The following is a 19,378-nucleotide window of genomic DNA, read 5'->3' as shown; positions in this document are numbered from 1 at the left end:
GATCGAATACCACGTCATAGTTTAAATGGCAGAGATTTTTCTTCTTTAGTGGGACCTAAAATAATGGTGTGTTTAGGATGGTGTCATAGATGAGAAGAAATCTTACATGTTTTTTGAAAACCCTTTTTTCTGCACGAAAAAGGAAGGCTGAGATCATTGTTTCAACATCAGAAATCCTAAAAGAGGTAAGATTGGCCACGCCTCACTCTGCCTCACTGTGGAGAGGAGGTTGCACCTGGTGACCAGGGCTGCCAGGGTGTGGGAGAGCTGGGGGCTCTTCAAAAGCCCCTGGGTCACATGCTGGGGCAGGAGCAAGGGGCTGACTTCTGGGCTGTTACTGCAACTGATGGGGGTATCATGATCTGTCAGCAGTTGGGACAGAGTAGCACTAAAGTGAGTCACACCCAAAGAGAAAATTCTCCTCTTCTCCTCCTGTGGAGCCCAGACAGATCTCATCCTTATGTCAGCGTGTCCCTAAATCTCTGCAGAGGAAAGCATTTGAAATACATATCTAGGTGACCCGGGCAGCAATATCCAGTCAGCAAGGATGCCAGGGGGCACTGGATCTTTCAAACCATACTGATGACAAGCAGACGTGGCTGGACTTGTGCTGGACACAGGGACCTCTACCACACTACTTGGTTATGGTGACAACCTTCTTATCGCATCTGAGCCAGAGGCCTACTCGATAGCACCACACAGTTGTCGGGTTAGTAACCCAGCAGACTGAAAACAGAGACCAAGGGCCAGGATTGTCCATCTCTGTGAATTTACTTCTTTGCATTAGGAAAAGCTGTGGACTGAGAGTTGATTTTCCTCTTTGGCTCAGCCTCTGTGGCAAGAGCGTATCTTTCTGGTAGCTTTCAAGGGCATTCATGAGATGCCCCATGGCAACAGCCATGTCTGCTTCAAGTGCATGGGGAGGCCTCTCTGAGTAGTCTTTTCTGAATACTCTCTGCATCCAGCAAAACCGATCCCTCGTGGTGCTGTTCTCTGTCCTACCTCCAGCTTCTCATCTCCAGATGCAAACTGTGGGAGGGGGTTAGTGGAAATCTTTCAGGGTCTCCTGGTGATTTTTTTTCCTCTGGAGTATTGGTTGCAAGCTGACCTTTGATAGCTTCCTTTAATCTGGTCCCAGGTAAACTATAGCTTGACTGTTTTTTTAAAAGTGTTAACGTATGGATGGCATCCTTCCTTAGTTTCCTACTGTGATGCAGATCTTTCCTACTTTTTGTTTCTTTGGTCATTTCAGGGGGGATCTGAGTGAGAGACAATGGAGCAAGACTTTGCTCTAGTTGTGTGTTTTGGGTGTTTGTTTGTTTGTTTTCTTTTTGGACAGAAGTCTGGTCTTCCTGCATCAGTAGGACTTACAAAGAGAAACACTGTGAACATTAGTAATTGACTATTTGGCTCTGGGACTTTGGGGAGATGTGGGTGAGAAATACAAATTTGAGGGACATCAGCCTGTGGTGGCAGTCAGGTCAGAGGAATAGCAGGGACTGCCTGGAGCTGCTTCCAAAGTCCTGAAGGTCACTGGTCTCTCTCCCAGATTCTAATTTAGCAGGCCTATGAGTCCCAAGAATCTACAATCTTTTTTTTTTTTTTAATTTTATGTTATGTTTAAACTCCCAAATAAAGATTTCTAGAATTGGTTAACCCGGAACCCAGGGACATACATCACTTCAGTCACTCTCTTGCCATTAGTCCTCAGGAAATTAAGTGACTAGTTTAAGGTCAAACCACTAATAAAGGGTGAGACTAAAATTTGAACTCAGGCCAGTCCAAGTTTTTTGTTTTTTTGTGTGTTTTGTCTTGTTTTGTTTTAGACCACTACTTTATATGACCTCTGTGGCGGGCATGGTGATGTCGCACGCACCAGACCCTGTTTAACGAAGGACTCATTGTCCCAGCAGCCGGGAGTGCAATCAGCAGATGGACTTCAGCTCTCAGGCCGCTCGGGGATGCCTCAGCTGCAGAGAACTGCCTCACTCCAGGGCACATACCTTCCTGGGCAGTACACATCTAGTGAGGGATCGATGCGGGAGTCTCAGCCCGGCTTGGGACTACTCTGAAGGAACTTTCTGTCTCCAGAGCTCCCTGTGGGGTCAGCAGAGGCTGTCCTTGGGCCCACATCACAGCGTACCTTTTCTTTTTCCCTTCCTGCTTCCTTCATCTCCCTCCCCTCCACAGGTGTTGATCCCAGAGGCACTCCTTAGTAAACCTGCTTCATGTTAAATGCTCTTTCAGAGTCTGTCTCCCAGGGAACCCAGTGTGCGACCGCCTTTCCAGGATACAAGAGCCAGACTTTCCTATTACAGAAGTCCTATGACTTCTCACCTTTCCCGGAGACCCTCTGAAGTGTTTCCGAGAATTGTCAGGTCTAGATGAAGCTGGATGTCCCTTCCCCTGGTCACTGGGACCACGCCTCATCTAGTCTTCGGATTTCAGGTATATAGGGCTCAAGAGAGATGGTTTAAATCAGGGGCTCAATGAGGCACATGGCTCCGGATTTGGAGAGTAGCTAGCCTGCTGCTTAAGGTTTGCTGACCGTTTCCCTTTCCTTCCCCGTCATCCTCTGGGCTTGGAATTCTGAATCTTGATTCCCAGTTTTAGACAAGCGTCAGACGAGACAACTGATTGAATTTTTAAGCTCACATCTGATATGCCATTGCACGGTGATCTTAGTAACTTAAAAGTAAAAACATGACCTGGGCCGAAGCAAACAAATTTCAGTGTTTTTATTTCAGGTTCATTGTTTACCTTGTATTTTATCAGTTAGAATAAACAGTCAAAACATGTTAAGAAAAAAAAAATCAAGTCATTCATCAAAAGAAATTTGTTGGTTTTTCAATGTGATTAAGTACTATAGGAATATTAATAAAAATGAAAAAATCAATACTTGTACGTTGTATACAACACACAATTTTGTAATTTTGTCAGTTTCTCCACTTCACATTTTAATTATTCCTTTCAATCCATACAATCAGTATATAGAGTAACTAAGTATATGATTCAGGATATATTTCTTTATAATGGCTTAAAAATTTGTGGCATTTGGTTTTCAATTAGACATCTATGAAGATCTCATCTGTGCTAACCACTTTATTAGAAACAAATATGCAAAGTCATCCTATGGAGATTTCAAAATATTCAGCAGGCAAAACAAAGTTTATATATTAAAAATGGAATCGCGTTCGTCTAATTGGAATATTGTCGCCTTCTAATCCAGCTGACATACTCTACAGTCAGCAACAAATTGAAGCTGTGTGTTATCAACGATTGCTCAGACCACCCTAAGTATATATGCTGCGTTACATTAAATAACCTTATTTAGGTAACTGCTTTAAACATTTTGTAGACTCAAGTACTTCTTAAAGTTTTCAGTTATTGATTTTCAAATCTTCTTTGTAGGTATAAGCCTCTCAGAGGGCCAAATATAAACGCGGTTCCTGCCCAGCCGGTCTTTTCCTTTGATAACCACCCATCGTTCTCTACTAGCCTGTCAATAAGCATTTAATGAGGACCTGCTGTGGGGCTGAGGCCTCTTCCGCAGCCTAGCAGCGAACACAAGATTAGGTTTGCCTGGAGAAGTTTATAATCAAGTTCATGGTTTTCAGGAGCATAAGCCAGCATGGTTTCCTTAATTTCCTTGTCTATCACAACAACAGCAACGAGAAAGATGTTTTTCTAGGGGTGGTATTGTCTTAAGCTGATAGAAAAAAAAAATAGCCCCCAAAACTAATTAAAAAAAAAATGACATAGTTTATATGGAATCCTGTATGATTGTCTCAGAGGTTTGCATATCCATAGATCAGATTTACAACATAAAGCACTAGGACATGTTTCTTAATTATTCATACATTAAGTTAAGGTGTGTTAAGAGTATGTATTTCATGTATTAAGAGTAAAACGTCAGGACATTTTTGTGGTTTCCTCTAACTAGTAAAACAGGAGGGAGGTTCTTCGTGAGGATTTCCAACCAAGCCATGTACAACCAATCTGATATAGATCCTTTCCTTGCCACTGGGAGGCTCCTGACAGTATGGAAGAAAAATTTTAGAAGTGACAATTACTACAGACAGTACCATCACTAGTCATCTGAGCTATTTAATAACCAGTGGCCTGAAACTTTTATAACCCTCCCCCAAACATGAAAGCACTGAAATTATTTTGAATATAGATATTAAACTGATGTATTTCTCAGATAAGACAAATTATCTGTAAACCAGAAAAACAGGCTTAGGCATTGTAGAGCAGCAACAAAAAAGAACTATAAATTTTCACTCCTCTTTAAATAGAAAATTTGATCAACCAATATATCTTCTCCTTTTTTGATGTTAATGATTTTCCCTATAGTTTAAAGCTCTTATATTTGGCAGAAACCTCAGAAAACAGCTAGGTGAAAACTCCTACCCAATTCAGGAGACTGTTCTAGGTCTCAGGTAGGTAATCCTCCAGTGTAGACCTTGAAGACTTATTACTCTTCATATATAGGAATCAGGTCATGAGGTATAAATGTGAAATAGTTGTTTTTCATGTTTAGCTATCAATCCTTAAGTGAACATTCCTATTTCCAACATGTACACCTCTAACATTTGTGGGGTGAAGGGCAAGAGTAGAAATGGAAGAATCCCCTCCCTTTTTCTCCTACCTTAGCCTCTTTCAACATAGCGAGGAGCGTCCTGAACAAGCTGTGGACTCTCTCCCTCAGGAGCACTATGCAGGGAAGGAGCCCATGAGCCTCAGTGGCTGATTTGAGGCTTGTTAGGCAGGGGGTTCCAGGGTCAGGTTCCTGGAACATGGTCTGAAGGGGGAGCCAAGGTTCTACGGGTGGGGCAGGCCAGACAGAAAGTCCAAGTGGCAGGGTCCCAGGGTGGCATTTATTTTCCTCCACTGTCTAAAATCCTACATGTTCCAATTTTTTTAAACTTTCACATGAATAGTCATGACTTTTTAAGTAGATTAATCCATTTACCTAAGATTCCTCTGTAACATCCTTAAAAGTCTGCAGGGATACTTACAGGACAATGAGGTTAGCAGCTCTCGAGTGCTCCTGTAAGAGTTCATTCAGTCGAACTTGGCGGTAACTCTGTGGACAACATTCAGATTTTGTTGAGGGCAGTTCTACCAGAATTACGAATGAGAATCTATCTCCTTACCTCAAATTATGGAGAAGTAGAAAAACCTCACTTAAAAAAAATTACAATTATTTCCTTCAGGTGTGGAAATTGTTAAAAACTCACGAGAAATTCTAGAAATATAAAGAATAAGACCAGGTGGTTGTTGTGCTAGAGTGGCTTATTAAATTCTAAGGGAAAAACAAGTGAGCAGGAAACATGGATAATAGTAAAGGGAAGGTGAGAACGGTCAGTTCTGGAAACAGGTTTGAGGTAGAAGAACTAATCCTGATAACCAATTTGATATCTTAAGAACATAAATTATATCCTAGTCTACATTGTTTAGGCTCTTTGAATAAAAGTCAGCCAAGACTCACTTGGAAAAAGAACTACATTTACGATTTTGCAGCAATAATACTTATTACTGTATTTCATTGGTTCAGAAACCAAGGCTTAGATGTATGATTTGCTCAATTATGCAAAAAATCTTTGTTAGAAGTGAGCAGTTTATTAAAAAAAAGAGAGAGAGAGAGAGGGGGCAAACTAAAACGCGGACTCTTAACTATAGAGAATAAACTGAGAGTTGCTGGAGGGAGGTGGGTGGGGGATGGGCCAAGTGTGTGATGGGCTCTAAGGAGGGCACTTGTGATGAGCACTGAGTGTTGTATGGAAGTGATGAATCACTAAATTCTACACCTGAAACTGATATCATACTTTTTGTTAACTAACTGGAATTTAAATTAAAATGTGAAATTAGGGGCGCCCGGGTGGCTCCGTTGGTTAAGTGACTCTTGATTTCGGCTTAGGTCATGATCTCAGGGCTCTGTGCTGAGCATGGAGCCTGCTTAAGATTCTCTCTCTCTGACTATGGACTCTGAGAAACAAACTGAGGGTTCTAGAGGGGAGGAGGGTAGGAGGATGGGTTAGCCTGGTGATGGGTATTAAAGAGGGCACGTTCTGCATGGAGCACCAGGTGTTATAGGCAAACAATGAATCATGGAACACTACATCAAAAACTAATGATGTAATGTATAGTGATTAACATAACATAAAAAAAAGATTCTCTCCTCCCTCTGCCCCTCCACCGGCTCTCTTTCCCTCTCTTAAAAAAAAAAGTGAAACTAAAAAAAAAAGAAAAAGAAAAAAGAAAAAGAAAAATCCTCCCAACCCCCGCAAAAAACAAACAAGCAAGCAAAGAACTGGGCAGTTTATTATACACAGTTTATAAATCTTAGCTCAGTATTTTCTCCAGTAAATTCGAAAAGCTTTAGTATCTCTTGTTTAAATTGTTTCAAGTTCAGCTCTTAATGTAGTTTGTTTATTTATTTATTATATCCCCCCTACAACATGTGCCTGATCCAACTTTCATAATCACTGTTCCAATTACATATTTTCTCAGATCGCTTTGTTAGTTTTCATAACTTCATCAGGTTAAAATTCTTTGTTACTATGTTAAATTGAGTCAATTACCTTTATCTACTTTGCACACATATTGACTTGACTTAAATTATTTTAGACCCATGGATTCCGTCTTCTGTTCTACAAAATTAAATTTGAAAGGAGACTTCACAATATATATCAATAATCTGGGTTTTTTTTTATCTTTTAAAAAAAGAATTGATTTTATATTAAGAAATGAAAACCAGTTTCTAAATCCTCATATCCAGTAATATGATTGTAAAGCACTTGAAAAATGCAGAAACCCTAGATCTTGAATAATGAAATTCTATAACTGATATGTTACTTCTTGATCTTTGAATCAACCACTGTTTTCTTTTTCAGCTAGACAGTAAAGTAAAAATTAAGGAAGACAAGTCCTCACCTTTTCCTTGACTGCTTCCAGTTCTGCATCTGTAATTTTCCATGGGGTTTCTCTCTTTAATTTCTCAGCAGTTGTTAAATCTTTGCAGCTTTCATGGAGACGATATGGTTCAATCATCTCTTCAAAGACTTTCCAGCTGAAATTGGAATTATAAAGGAGGGCTCACAGTGGGAAACTAACTCATTATTTCAGATACTCCAGGTATGACTGGCTCTGCTGGCTACAGAATCAGAGCTGAATGTCATGCAAATCTTTTAAGAATTATCTTTGCAGGGGACTTACTGCGAGTAAAGCCATGGATATGGTACTGCCTCCCTACCCAAGGAAAGGCCTTAATATGTTGAAGCCTTGTTAGCCTACTGTATTTTAGATCCTCAATATAAACGCACCAACACACAGATAATAATTATTCTGCAAATACATTTCCTACATGGTGTAGTCTAAGACACCATTGTAATGTAGACACTTTAGCCCATAAATAAGTTTCCGTCTGCTTAAATGAGTTTCCATCTGCTTATTGTACAGACTGTCTAGGAGACATTCATGAATTACTGTGGGAGATGAACTAGGTTGCTTGGGATGGGAGTTGGCTAGGCCTGCCCTCTCCTTTAGTCCACGCGACCCTCCCCCTGCTGGCAGGGGCATCGGTGGGCAGCTAGAAGAATAGCAAATTCAATGGTTATAGAGGAATTTGGATGTTTGCTGCAAATAATGCAGCCTTTGTCCTTCTGATGACTACTGTTGCTGTCTGAGATTTTTAAATGACTATTTTTCAGGTGCATGTTAGAGGAAAGAATAAAAATCAATAATATTTTAATGTCTACAAATCTGAAGCCACTTTAGAGCAATTAAGAAGAAGTCATTGAGTAGAAAACTAGCAGCAGTATCTCACAGCTGTGGAACATTTTAAAAAGTGCTAAAAAATCTCATTTTGTCTTTCATAAGAACCTTAAAGATTTTTTTTAAACAGTAGTACAGAACAAAGCTTACAGTTTATGAGAGTGGTTGTCTTCAGTGTGTTACTAGAAGATGATGCCAAATATAAACAGTGTCTTTCGGTTTTATATAATGTGGCCTACTTATAATTTAGTAACTTTGAGATGAAGAGTAACTAGAATCAATGCACTGTGAGGTTAAGGAATTAAAATATGATGGCATGAGGTCAATGATCTCATCGGTTGCCCTGATTTAGGATCTGCAGATCAAAGTGCAGAGATTATAAAGGAGCACCTACCAGTGCCTTTGTTAAGGGATTGAAGAGGTACTTAATGTTGTAGATTTCTGACACTTTGATTTATTTAGAATGGTGGACAACAACGGGGAACCGCTGATATGCCCTATTATTCTTTCCACTACATAATACTTTTATTTGCTCTTCCTCCTAACTGTGCCATGCCTTCAGAGACCTTTGGCCCTAATCTGTGCACTGGAAAGGTACCAGTCTAGGAGAGAAGAGCCTTGGTTCTCATGCTGGCTCTTCCATTGTCCTCCTGGACCTGGATAACCTTGCCTATAAAAGGAGGTAATGGTGGCTGCTCAGAGCTGGCCTGAAGATTGGTGTGATGGTTGGATGGTGATTTGGGTGACAGTGCTCTGAAAAGTGTACAGCACCCTGTAAAACCAAGGCACTCATTTTACTGAACAGCCATGGGACTGAGATGAACAATTGAGAGGCTCTCTGTTTAAGCTCTCCATATACTTATTTTGATCAGGATAAAAGTTTCTGCATCTCAGCCCAGGTGCTTATTAGAAAGACCAGTTCAAAAATAGTTTCCTAAGAAATGGAAGTGGAGTGGAGGTTGCTCGTTGTTTCCCCAGCATCCATTGTAGTTTGGGTGGGAGTGACTCCATCCCCAGCATCAGCTAATCAGCACAATTCTATTCTGTCTGCCAGAGTGGTTGGCCAGGGTAGCCACAGAGCCCAGGCAAGCTTGATCAAGAGGCACCTAGCATTCCACTGACCAAGTAAGTGACTTAGTTGCTTAGGTTGGTCCACCTTGAATGGAGCCCGTGAACTGAGTTCAATGACTGGAGAAGAGACAAACTTTCTCTCCCACTGAACATAAATGAGCAAGTATGTAGTTCTGGTTGCTGTCATCTTGTTTTTATGAGCTAAATCAACTTTGATTGATGATTTCATAATGGACCAAGGTAGAGCAGAGGTAATGGAAGAGAATTAGTCTTTGATTACATATAAAATTAACCTTCTAGATCAAGCTTTGCCTGAAAGCCAAAACATAATTGGATTTTTCAGTTATGTTTGCCAATAATTTCATTATTTAAGTCATAAGTTTTCTTTTCCTTGCACTGAAACATGCTAAGTGACATAATAGGTTATAATGGGGATGTATTTGCCCATTTATTTTCTCTCAACTCTTACTGTTCCTTGTCTATGTTCATCTTTGACTTCATCCTAAGGTTCATCCCTGAACTGGCCATTTTCCATTCTCCTAGCTAGGTGATGCAAAGGTGGCTCAAGATTCCTATCCTGATTCTCATTAAATCTGATTTTTCACATAAATGTTTTTTAATTGACTCTAGAATGGGCCAAGTGGACTCTAGAATAGGCCAAGTAGTTGATTCTAGAAGAGGCTAATAGGCTCTAGATTAGGCCAAATAGGCCATGCTTTGAATATAAATGACAACTAATTCAATTTAAAAATTAAGTTACACCTGCCTTGCCTTTCCCATCCTTATTCTTCATGATAACGAAATTTAAAAATTTTTTAATTGTAAAAAAATTTTCCCCTAAGTTCATATAAGATTTCCTTTCTCAAATTAATATACTAGTTGTTTTGTGACCACTCTAGTATCTTTTTTAAACAGATTTTATTTATTTATTTATTTATTTGAGAGAAAGAGAATGCAGGGAGAGGGGAAGGGGGGAGGGAGAGGGACAAGCAGACTCTTTGCTGAGCATGGAGCCCCACACAGGACTGGATCTCATGACCCTGAGATTATGACCTGAGCTGAAACCAAGAGTCAGCTGCTTAATGGATTGGACCATGCAGGCATCCCACCACTCTAGTATCTTTAAATTATCCAGGTAATTGCTTCTACTTTCTCTTTAATTTCTGGATAAAGATTGTTGTCTTTTTGGCCTATGACTTTTAATTCAGTATATTCAATAGAAAATGAAATTTAATCACAAGAGATTTTCAGTTTCTCCAAGCTCAATCATTTTCTCATTATCTTTGCTTTTGTATTCCCTTTCACCCTTGCCCAGCCATAATTATGATGTTTCTTTGGTAAAATATCTCCATCAACACTTACTGATGTTTTATGGGTAGTTGAAAGATTTATTAGAGGCAATTTAGGTACATTTAACATTAGCCTCCAACATGGAAATAATTGACAAACTATTTTTGACATTGTGTGTCACCTGAGGACCAAGAAAAAACAGTGATGAGGAGATAATTGTTAATGGTAGGTAGGGGCTGCCTGACCAAGAAGAGCTGAAATTGAATTGGCGCTCTAAGCACTGGGCCCTAGGACAGGGCCTGCATCAGCCCAGAGGAAGAGTCTTCTTACTCAAATTGAACTCAGAGGAACTGCCTTTTAAAAATTATCACAAAGGCCTCAACAAAGTAGGTTTAGAGGGAACATACCTTAATATAATAAAGGCCATATATGAAAAACCCACAACTCATCATAATCAATTGTGAAAAACTAATAGCTTTCCCCCTAAGATCAGGAATAACACAAGAATGTCCACTCTCACCACTTTTATTCAACATAGTACTGGAAGTGCTAGCCATAGCAATCAAATAAGAAAAAGAAACACTCAAATTGGTAAGGAAGAGGTAAACTTTCACTACGTGCAGCTGACATGGTATTACATATCAAAAACCCTAAAAATCCCACCCAAAACTACTAGAACCAATAAATGAATTCAGTAAGGTCACAGGATACAAAATCAATTATACAGAAATCCATTGCATTTCTATACACTATATACTAATATAGTATATATTTCTATATACTATATATTACTATATACTATATATTACTATATTACTATATACTATATACTATATATAATATGCTATATATCCTATATATTACTATATAATATATATTTCTACATAATATAGTATATATTTCTATATCCTAATTGGGAAGCAACAGAAAGAGAAATTAAGAAAGCAATCCCTTTTACAATTGCACCCAAAATAATAAAATATCTAGGAATAAACTTAATCAAGGAAGTGAAACACCTATACTGAAAAGTATAAAACATTAATGAAAGAAATTGAAGATGACACAAACAAATGGAAAGATATTTCATGCTCATAAATTGGATCAAATATTGTTAAAATGTCTATACTACTTAGAGCATTCTACAGATTTAATGCAATCCCTACAAAAATACCAATAGCATTTTTCACAGTACTAAAACAAATAATCCTAAAATTTGTATAGAACCATGAAAAACTCCAAATAGCCCAAACAATCTTGAAAAAGAAAAAACAAAGCTAGAGATATCACAAGTCTAGATTTCAAGTTATACTACAAAGCTGTAGTAATCAAAACAGTATGGTCCTGGCACAAAAATAGACACAGATCAATGGAACAGGATAGAAAGCCCAGAAACAAACTTGTGATTATATGGTCAATTAATCTTCAACAAAGGGGGCAAGAATATGCAGTGAGAAAAAGACAGTCTCTTCAACAAATGGTGTTGGGAAAACTGGGCAGCTATATGCAAAAGAATAAAGCAGGACCACTTTCCTATACAATACACAAAAAATAAACTCAAAATGGATTAAAGATGTAATGTGAGATCTGAAACCATAAAAATCCTAGAAGAGAGCACAGGCAGTAATTTCTCTGACATCGGCCATAGAAACATTTTTCTAGATATGTCTCTTAAGGCAGGGGACATAAAAGCAAAAATAAAATATTGGTACTACATCAAAATAAAAAGCTTGTGCACAGTGAAGGAAATAATCAACAAAACTAAAAGGCAATACTGAAGGGAAAAAGATATTTGCAAATGACATATCTGATAAAGGGTTAGTACTGAAAAATATATAAAGAACTTACACAACTCAACACCCAAAAAATAAATTATCCAATTAAAAAATGGGCAGAAGACATGAACGGACATTTCTCCAAAGAAGACATACAGATGGACAACAGACACATGAAAAGATGCTCAATATCACTCATCATCAGGGAAATGCAAATCAAAACTACAATGAGATACCACCTCACACCTGTTGGAGTGGCTAAAGTCAAAAACACAAGAAACAGCAAGTGTGGTGAGGATGTGGAGAAAAAGGAACCATTGTGAACTGTTGGTGGGAATGCAAACTGGTGCTGCTACTCTGGAAAATAGTATGGAGGTTCCTCAAAAAATTTAAAATAGAACTACCCTATGATGTAGTAAATGCACTACTGGGTATTTACCCAGAGAATACAAAAACACTAACTTGAAAGGATATATGCATCCCTATGTTTATTGCAGCAGTATTTACAATAGCCAAAGTATGGAAATAGCCCAAGTGTCCATTGACTGATGAATGGATAAAGAAGATAAAGATATGTACATATCTGTACATATGTATATGTGGTACATATATGTACCATATCTTCTTTATCCATATATATAAATATGTATATTTGTATGTATATAAAATATATAATATGTATATATATACACACACAATATATCATTCAGACGTGTAATATATTATATATATACACAATATATTACTCAGCCATAAAAAGGAATGAAATCTTGTCATTTGCAGCAATATGGATGGAGCTAGAGTGTAATGCTATGTGAAATAAACCAGTCAGAGAAAGACAAATACCGTATGATTTCACTCCTATGTGGAATTTAAGAAACAAAACAAATGGAGAAAGGAAAAAGAGAGAGAGAGAGAGAAATGAACTAAGAAACAGATTCTTAACTATAGAGAACAACCTGATGGTTATCAGAGGGGAGGTGGGTGGGAGGATGGGTGAAAGAGGTGAAGTAGATTAAGAGTACACTTATCATGATGAGCACTGAGTAATGCATCGAATTGTTGAATCACTGTATTGTACACCTGAACTAATATAAGATGGTTAACTATACTGGAATTAAAATAAAAAAACTTAATAAAAAAATTATCACAAAGGTACCAGATGTGCTACCAATGGCCTTCTGTGAGATTTACTGAGTGATCATTCTCTGTTTTAAAATAGGGTTGCCTTTATATATTTGAACATCATTGCCAACACCAGATACGTGACTGTTCTACAAAGCAGTATGGTATCAGTTACGGTGGAGAGCTGAGGGGAGGAGAATGGCATTTCCAGCACCTCTCTTCTTGGTGGTATTTTGTCTTCACACCAGGGTACATTAGCTGCAAAGATTCTTTTATTCCAGTTAAAATGGATTTTGGTTTTTTCATCTTCCTCAAGACCTTGAACTATCAGAGAAAAAAATCCCCCAAATTGTGAAATCTAATTCATTTTTTTTCCCGAGAAAGGGAAATAGATCTCTTCATTGCAGGATGATGGGGATATATAAGAAACAGCACATTAAAATGGTGTCTAAAAGCAAATTTAGATACCAGGACAAAAGCAAAAATGCCTGGTCCTTCATTTTTTACTCCTCTCCATAATGTCGGCTGCCTGGAAAGAGAAAAACATGGCACAAAGTTCAGGGTTAGTCACAGAGATTGTGTCTAGCCCACGATGGGCACTCAGACAATGGAAGGCACTAGTGGAAGAGGTACATGGACATCCTTGGTGATAGGACAGATAGGACAGGTATGCAGGGGGGGACCATGGCAGCTGAGCAGAGACTAGCATGAAAGAAAGGGAAAGAAACTTGGGTAGAGAAAACCAGATTGATCCGCAAAGAGGCAAAGGATAGAGGAACAAATGAATCAGCAAGCACAGACAGTCCTTAGCTGATGTTAAGACAAACAACAGCAAGAAGAATTTGGCTACAAGAAGTACATGACTAATCTGTGCCCAGCACCGAGCCAGGGCTAATAGAAAACCTGAAGTCAGTAGGGGACACCATGACTACCCTCCAGACAACAGTAAATGGCCCTATGCTTGCCGAGCTCTGGCAGGCTCTGGGCTGTTGCGACATGGCATGTGCTAGGAAATCATTGTACCTGCTGTGTTATGAAATAGAATGCATTTCCACCAGTTAGAGACATAAGAGGAGGCTGTTTGATCACATCACTGCAAAAGCCAAAGAGGCAATGTCTTAGGAATTAAAATTCTTCAAATGAAATGTGGAAGGCTACCAGATATTACTACATGACAACCCAGTTAATGGCAGAATGTTAATTACTTTTACCAAGGAGGATTATAAACTCTTCTTAATTTTTCTTAAGTTTTTAAAACTGTAGAAATATAGGAATAGAAGGCATTAGTATATACCATGTGAGGAACAGTAATAACCCAGGTGAGCTCTGTCGATTATAGCTTTCTTATCACAACTAGGATGTTTTGTAAAGCCATTTTGACTGACCCGTAGCCTTGGAGGACTCATGAATCCCTCAAATGACATGAAGTTCAAGGTTGTTGTGTAGTTGATAAGATTGCGTCTTAAATCTGGATGATTTTCTGTTAGGTATTAAGCTCACATAGGATAGCAATGAATCAAAAGAAGGGAAGGACAGTTAAGACTTGAGTGTGGAATTGCAAGCCATCAGGAGCTGCAGGAGGAAGGAGAAATGACGGTCAACAGAAGTGAGAACAGGTCCATCAGAAGAGGGAGAACCCAAGCTACACTGAGATCCTTGTGTCCCTCTGTACTCTCAGCCTTGAAGGCCCCACTCCACACCAAATCACATGTATTAAATCGCATCCAGATGCAGCAGTAAATATGATTTTGGACTGTAAACAACTGAAAAATATTATAATTGGTAAGTTATCACTCTAAGTAGTTTATTTAGTATCAGCTATAATTTCCAGTCCATCTTCTTGCACTTCTGGGAACTCCTGTGAGGATCTAACCTACAAGCTGTTTCATGGACTTGACAAATTTAACAGTTAACGAGGGTTAAAATGATGTCATGATTTGAAGATGTTTAAACAATTATTTTCAGCATTTTAAAATTCCGGAGCCAATACACTTCCTTGCCAGGCTTCAGAGAGTTTTAGAGGACCCCCAAAATTCCATAGCTCTAAGTGCTGGGTCCTTAGTGCCTGAAAGTGAAAATGGCCATGGAGGGTCGGTTCTGTCATTGGGCCAGGAAGACTCAAGCGGTTTCTAGCTTCTCTATCAGAGCTCCCCATCCAGGATACACCACCAGTAACTTTAAAAAAATTTTTTTTAAAGATTTATTTATTTATTTTATAGGGAGGGGAAGGGCCGAGGGGTGGGGGGAGAGAGAAAATCTCAAGCAGACTCCCCGCTGAGCAAGCGCGGGGCCTGAGGTGGGGCTCCATCTCACGACCCTGAGATCATGACCTGAGCTGAAATCAAGAGTGGACGCTCAAATGACCACGCCGCCCAGCCACCCCACCAGTAACTTCAAATAATGAAAACTTGCCCTGACTGCCCAGTCCAGAATATCTGAGCTTGTGTCTCCTGCTACTCTTGCCGCCATAGAAACCAAGAACATGAAGGGCAATCCTAAAATGCTAACTAACCTGTGTTTTAACAGTTCTCCCTCTCAAGCTCAATTTTACCATAAAACCTTTTTCCCTCCATTATAATTTATTTGAGCGCTCTGCATGGTTATTCGAAGTCCCTTTTTATTATATCTTATTAGGAGGTCACTGCAGTCGGTAGATAACATTTTTACCCTTTAATAATCAGCACAAAAGAAAATGTGAGAGTACCAGGGGCAAACCATGGATCTTGTTAAATGCTTCATACCTCTCTTTGTTTGGCTTAATGTTGATGTCACCAATGATATGGATATCTGCAAATTTTATCCTAAATTTGCTCAGAAGAGAAGCCATTCTGGAAATATAAGAGAGAAATACTTCATCACTGCATATGTAACTATTTTCAGGCAAAGAGTTCACATCTTATTTCAGCTTCATATTCAGATAAAGGCTGTGTTTAGTGTTTGATTTCCATCACCGTATACTAAAGGTGGCCCAAGCACATTCCATTGAAGGCAAAGACAAATTCAAGTCGGTGCAGACCCTAGGAATAGCAAACCCAACTCTGCATTCACATTTCAGGTAAGACAACAGAGCACTGTACGTGCTTCCTTATCATTTGGGAAAAACGAGAACAAGTTTTAATATTATTGACTATTATCTTGCTGATCATTTTTAGAGTTATTGACAACATACTGACAAACTAATATTTATGATATATCATTATATATTGGAGGTTCTTTCCCTGGCAACCTAAATTTTTGATACAATTTCCAAGTTACAGAAAAATTGCAAAGACGGTGCAAAAAATCCCAAACTCAACCAATTGTTTATACATTGTTCCATTTGATGTAACACCTTTTTCTCTTTCTACACGGCTGCATCTGTCTATCTACATCTTCCTTCTTTCTTTCTTGCTTCCTACTCACCTACCCAGTTGCCCAGCTGCCGCTATCAGGCCCCTTTACCTATAAATACTTCAGTATTTCCTAAGAATAAGAACATTCTCTTATACAAACAAAGTACACTTTTTGAAATCAGGAAATTTAACATTGATGCCATGCTATCATCTAATCCATCAACCATTTTTAAATCTTTTTTTTTTTTTTAAGATTTTATTTATTTATATGACAGAGAGAGACAGCGAGAACAGGAACACAAGCAGGGGGAGTGGGAGAGGGAGAAGCAGGCTTCCCGCTGAGCAGGGAGCCCGATGTGGGGCTCGATCCCAGGACCCTGGGACCATGACCTGAGCCGAAGGCAGACGCTTAACGACTGAGCCACCCAGGTGCCCTCCACCAACCATTTTTAAATTTCATCACTTGCCCCAGTAAGTTACTGGAGGCTTTAAGAAAATATAAATTGTTATAGCCATCATGTTAGTTTCCATTATAACATGACTCTCTTTAAGCGGAATTAAAATATATATATATATATATATACACACACACACACATATAATATATATAGTTTACATTATATATGAATATATATAATATATTTTATATGTGTGTGTGTATAATTCTCCCAGGAAGGGGGAAAAATATGAAAAATTACTGAATAAAAGCCTGTCATTATTTTGATTTCTGGAAGAGCTTGGGACTCAGGCCTGCCATGAGGGACCCAAGGCTGCGAAAGGTGGCTCTCCAGATTTCCACCAGAGACCTTTGAATGCATGGCATTCCTAACATGCTTGCTGCTTCCACAACTACACATCAGGCTCTCCATGACTAAATCAATTACAAAGATGCAAATTTACATTCTGGAGACTGATTTATTTTTTTAATTACAAGAGTTTTCAACAGTCGTCCATTTAAACTCTTTCAAGCTACAGATGAGAAACTGGGAACCCAGGTCTGGGCTGCCACGGCTATTGCGAAGTCCCGAAGCTTGTTGGGGGCGAGGCTGGGACAAGGACCAGGTTCAGTCTCTCAGTTCTATTTTTTAAGTGTGCTATGCCGGAGTGACCATCACGAATCAACAGGTTCGACCCGCCCCAAAGAAGCTACTGGATACAAATTCCTTTGGGCTTTTCCTTTCTTGGATACATTCACTGGTCAAATCAAAGCAAACATTACACAAGATAAGGAGAGTCCCATTCAAGACTTGAGATGAGGTTTCTGTGTCAAATTCCTTTTTGAAAGCATTTGTGGCCGGGGATCAAGGGACGTGAAGACAGTGATTACAAGAAGTGCGCAGATAATTTAATGACCAGAAAACCAAGTAAACATGAGGCCCATCACAGTGGTTTTGTCTTTAAATCTCTTGTGTCTCAAAAACACTTAAAGTTCTTAAAATTAAAGCATTAAAGCAACAGACGTCGAAAGTGCTCTAACACAGAAGTGATGAATTACTTACGCTATTTTTTCTTCTTCAATGCGGTTGATCTTTCCTCCAACATAGATTCTTAATTTACAGTCTTTCCACTTTTTTCTGAGAGTCAAGATATAGGGGATAAGGAGTGTTAACCCTGAAAAAAGAATAAATTATGACAGAAAGAATGGATATATCTTGCTGAAAGGAAATGAATAGCTTTAAATCTTTATTCATTCTCATACTCATTGCTCCTAAATAATTTAAAGTCTTGGGAAAACACAGAAATATTATTCTTCAAGTGATACCATTTTCATATACCTTCCCGTGCAGTTTGTTAAATTGATCAACATAGCAATTCTGCACCCTAGTGTATATTCTGGAATTGTTTTTACCTCCATCATCAAACAACCACCACACATCAATTGTGCCTTTTCCTTGCTTCTTTTTAAATTGGGTGCTGGCTTCTACCAGTTTCTGGTTGAACTCCCCCACGTGCATCGACTGGATTGTGTTCATGCTGCTGTCTGTAATGAAAGAAAAAGTAGTAGACCTATTTGTCTTTTGAAGAAAGAAACAAAATAACTTGCCAATAAATCTATTCAGGAAAATAGAGGAAGGGTCATGAATCTGTAAGCTTTTTTATCCTTATAGGGAAACAGTGAGCTCGGGGAAAGGGAGATAAAGGTCAAGTCCCACAGTAATTTAGATCACCTTTAATAGTTCAAAAGAATTTCATATTGGTTTCATGATCACAGTTTTCATTATAAAGCTGTAGATTATTTTCAGGTCTCTAGTAATCTCAGGGCAGAATTATTACTTAGGCAGGTAACGATGCTAAATGATCTGCTACAATAGCCAAAATACCCCTATTTTTAAAAACTTCAACTATAACTCAACTTAATCCTATTTTCAAATTTACTTGGAAGTAGAAAATGTGGTGATTGGTTTTCTAGAGATAAGCAATAGGATCAGGAGTGTTTCTTCATTGGAGCATTGATTTGAGTGCAATTGGTGTAAATTCCATGCATATCTGGATTATAAAGGTGGCTAGGGACCAAATGCATCTTGACTCTATGACCCTTTGGTCCTAATGTCAGCCTAGCTTGCTTTCCTGTTTTCAAGGAGCCTTGTGAAGGGAAACCCCTGAGCTATCTGAATCTCTGAATGAGACAGAAAAGCCAGGAAATAAGGAGAGACAAAATTCCTTCACTTGAGGTAGAGATAAGGGTGCATAGAAAGTACTTATTTTTTTTTTTTTACATGCACTTTCCACCCAATCAAGGATCCAGCGAAAGTATACTAGGGAACTAGGCCAGTGTTTGCGCAGGACCCTGGCTTCTATTTGCCAGTTGAGATTTTCGTTGCTACACCATAGGTATCATTTCTCATTTCCACATCTTTTAAAGTTGTGACTTCATTGCTTCGTTTCAAAGAGATGGTGTTAGCAAAGTGCTTACAACAGCTGCTTCAGAGCTTCCTCTCTGATCTGAGAGGTTCTGAAGATGCTTTGTTCTGTCTTGCCGTTTCCACGTTTAGGGCCTGTCAGTTCTGA

At 38.8% G+C, this 19,378-nt stretch overlaps 1 protein-coding gene across 3 annotated transcripts in view; it reads right to left on the bottom strand.

Annotated features, from left to right (window-relative positions):
- Positions 1–3,754: 3,754 nt before the first annotated feature.
- Positions 3,755–19,378, bottom strand: part of SLC12A1 (solute carrier family 12 member 1) — an 86,464-nt gene continuing 70,840 nt past the window's right edge. For all 3 annotated transcript variants that reach the window (XM_034994855.1, XM_034994853.1, XM_034994854.1), the window contains exons 21-26: positions 18,219–18,350; positions 17,869–17,980; positions 15,779–15,865; positions 6,940–7,075; positions 5,022–5,089; positions 3,755–4,034 (exon numbers count right to left, since the gene is read on the bottom strand). In XM_034994855.1, coding sequence (XP_034850746.1) covers positions 3,899–4,034; positions 5,022–5,089; positions 6,940–7,075; positions 15,779–15,865; positions 17,869–17,980; positions 18,219–18,350 — 671 coding nt within the window. In that variant the 3' untranslated portion in view covers positions 3,755–3,898. The remainder of the gene's footprint in view (positions 4,035–5,021; positions 5,090–6,939; positions 7,076–15,778; positions 15,866–17,868; positions 17,981–18,218; positions 18,351–19,378) is intronic.

The sequence above is a fragment of the Mirounga leonina genome, unplaced genomic scaffold, assembly GCF_011800145.1.
Source record: "Mirounga leonina isolate KUSES-001 unplaced genomic scaffold, KU_Mleo_1.0 Mir_91, whole genome shotgun sequence".
NCBI classification, from domain to species: domain Eukaryota; kingdom Metazoa; phylum Chordata; class Mammalia; order Carnivora; family Phocidae; genus Mirounga; species Mirounga leonina.
This window is presented reverse-complemented; position numbering and strand designations above follow the sequence as displayed.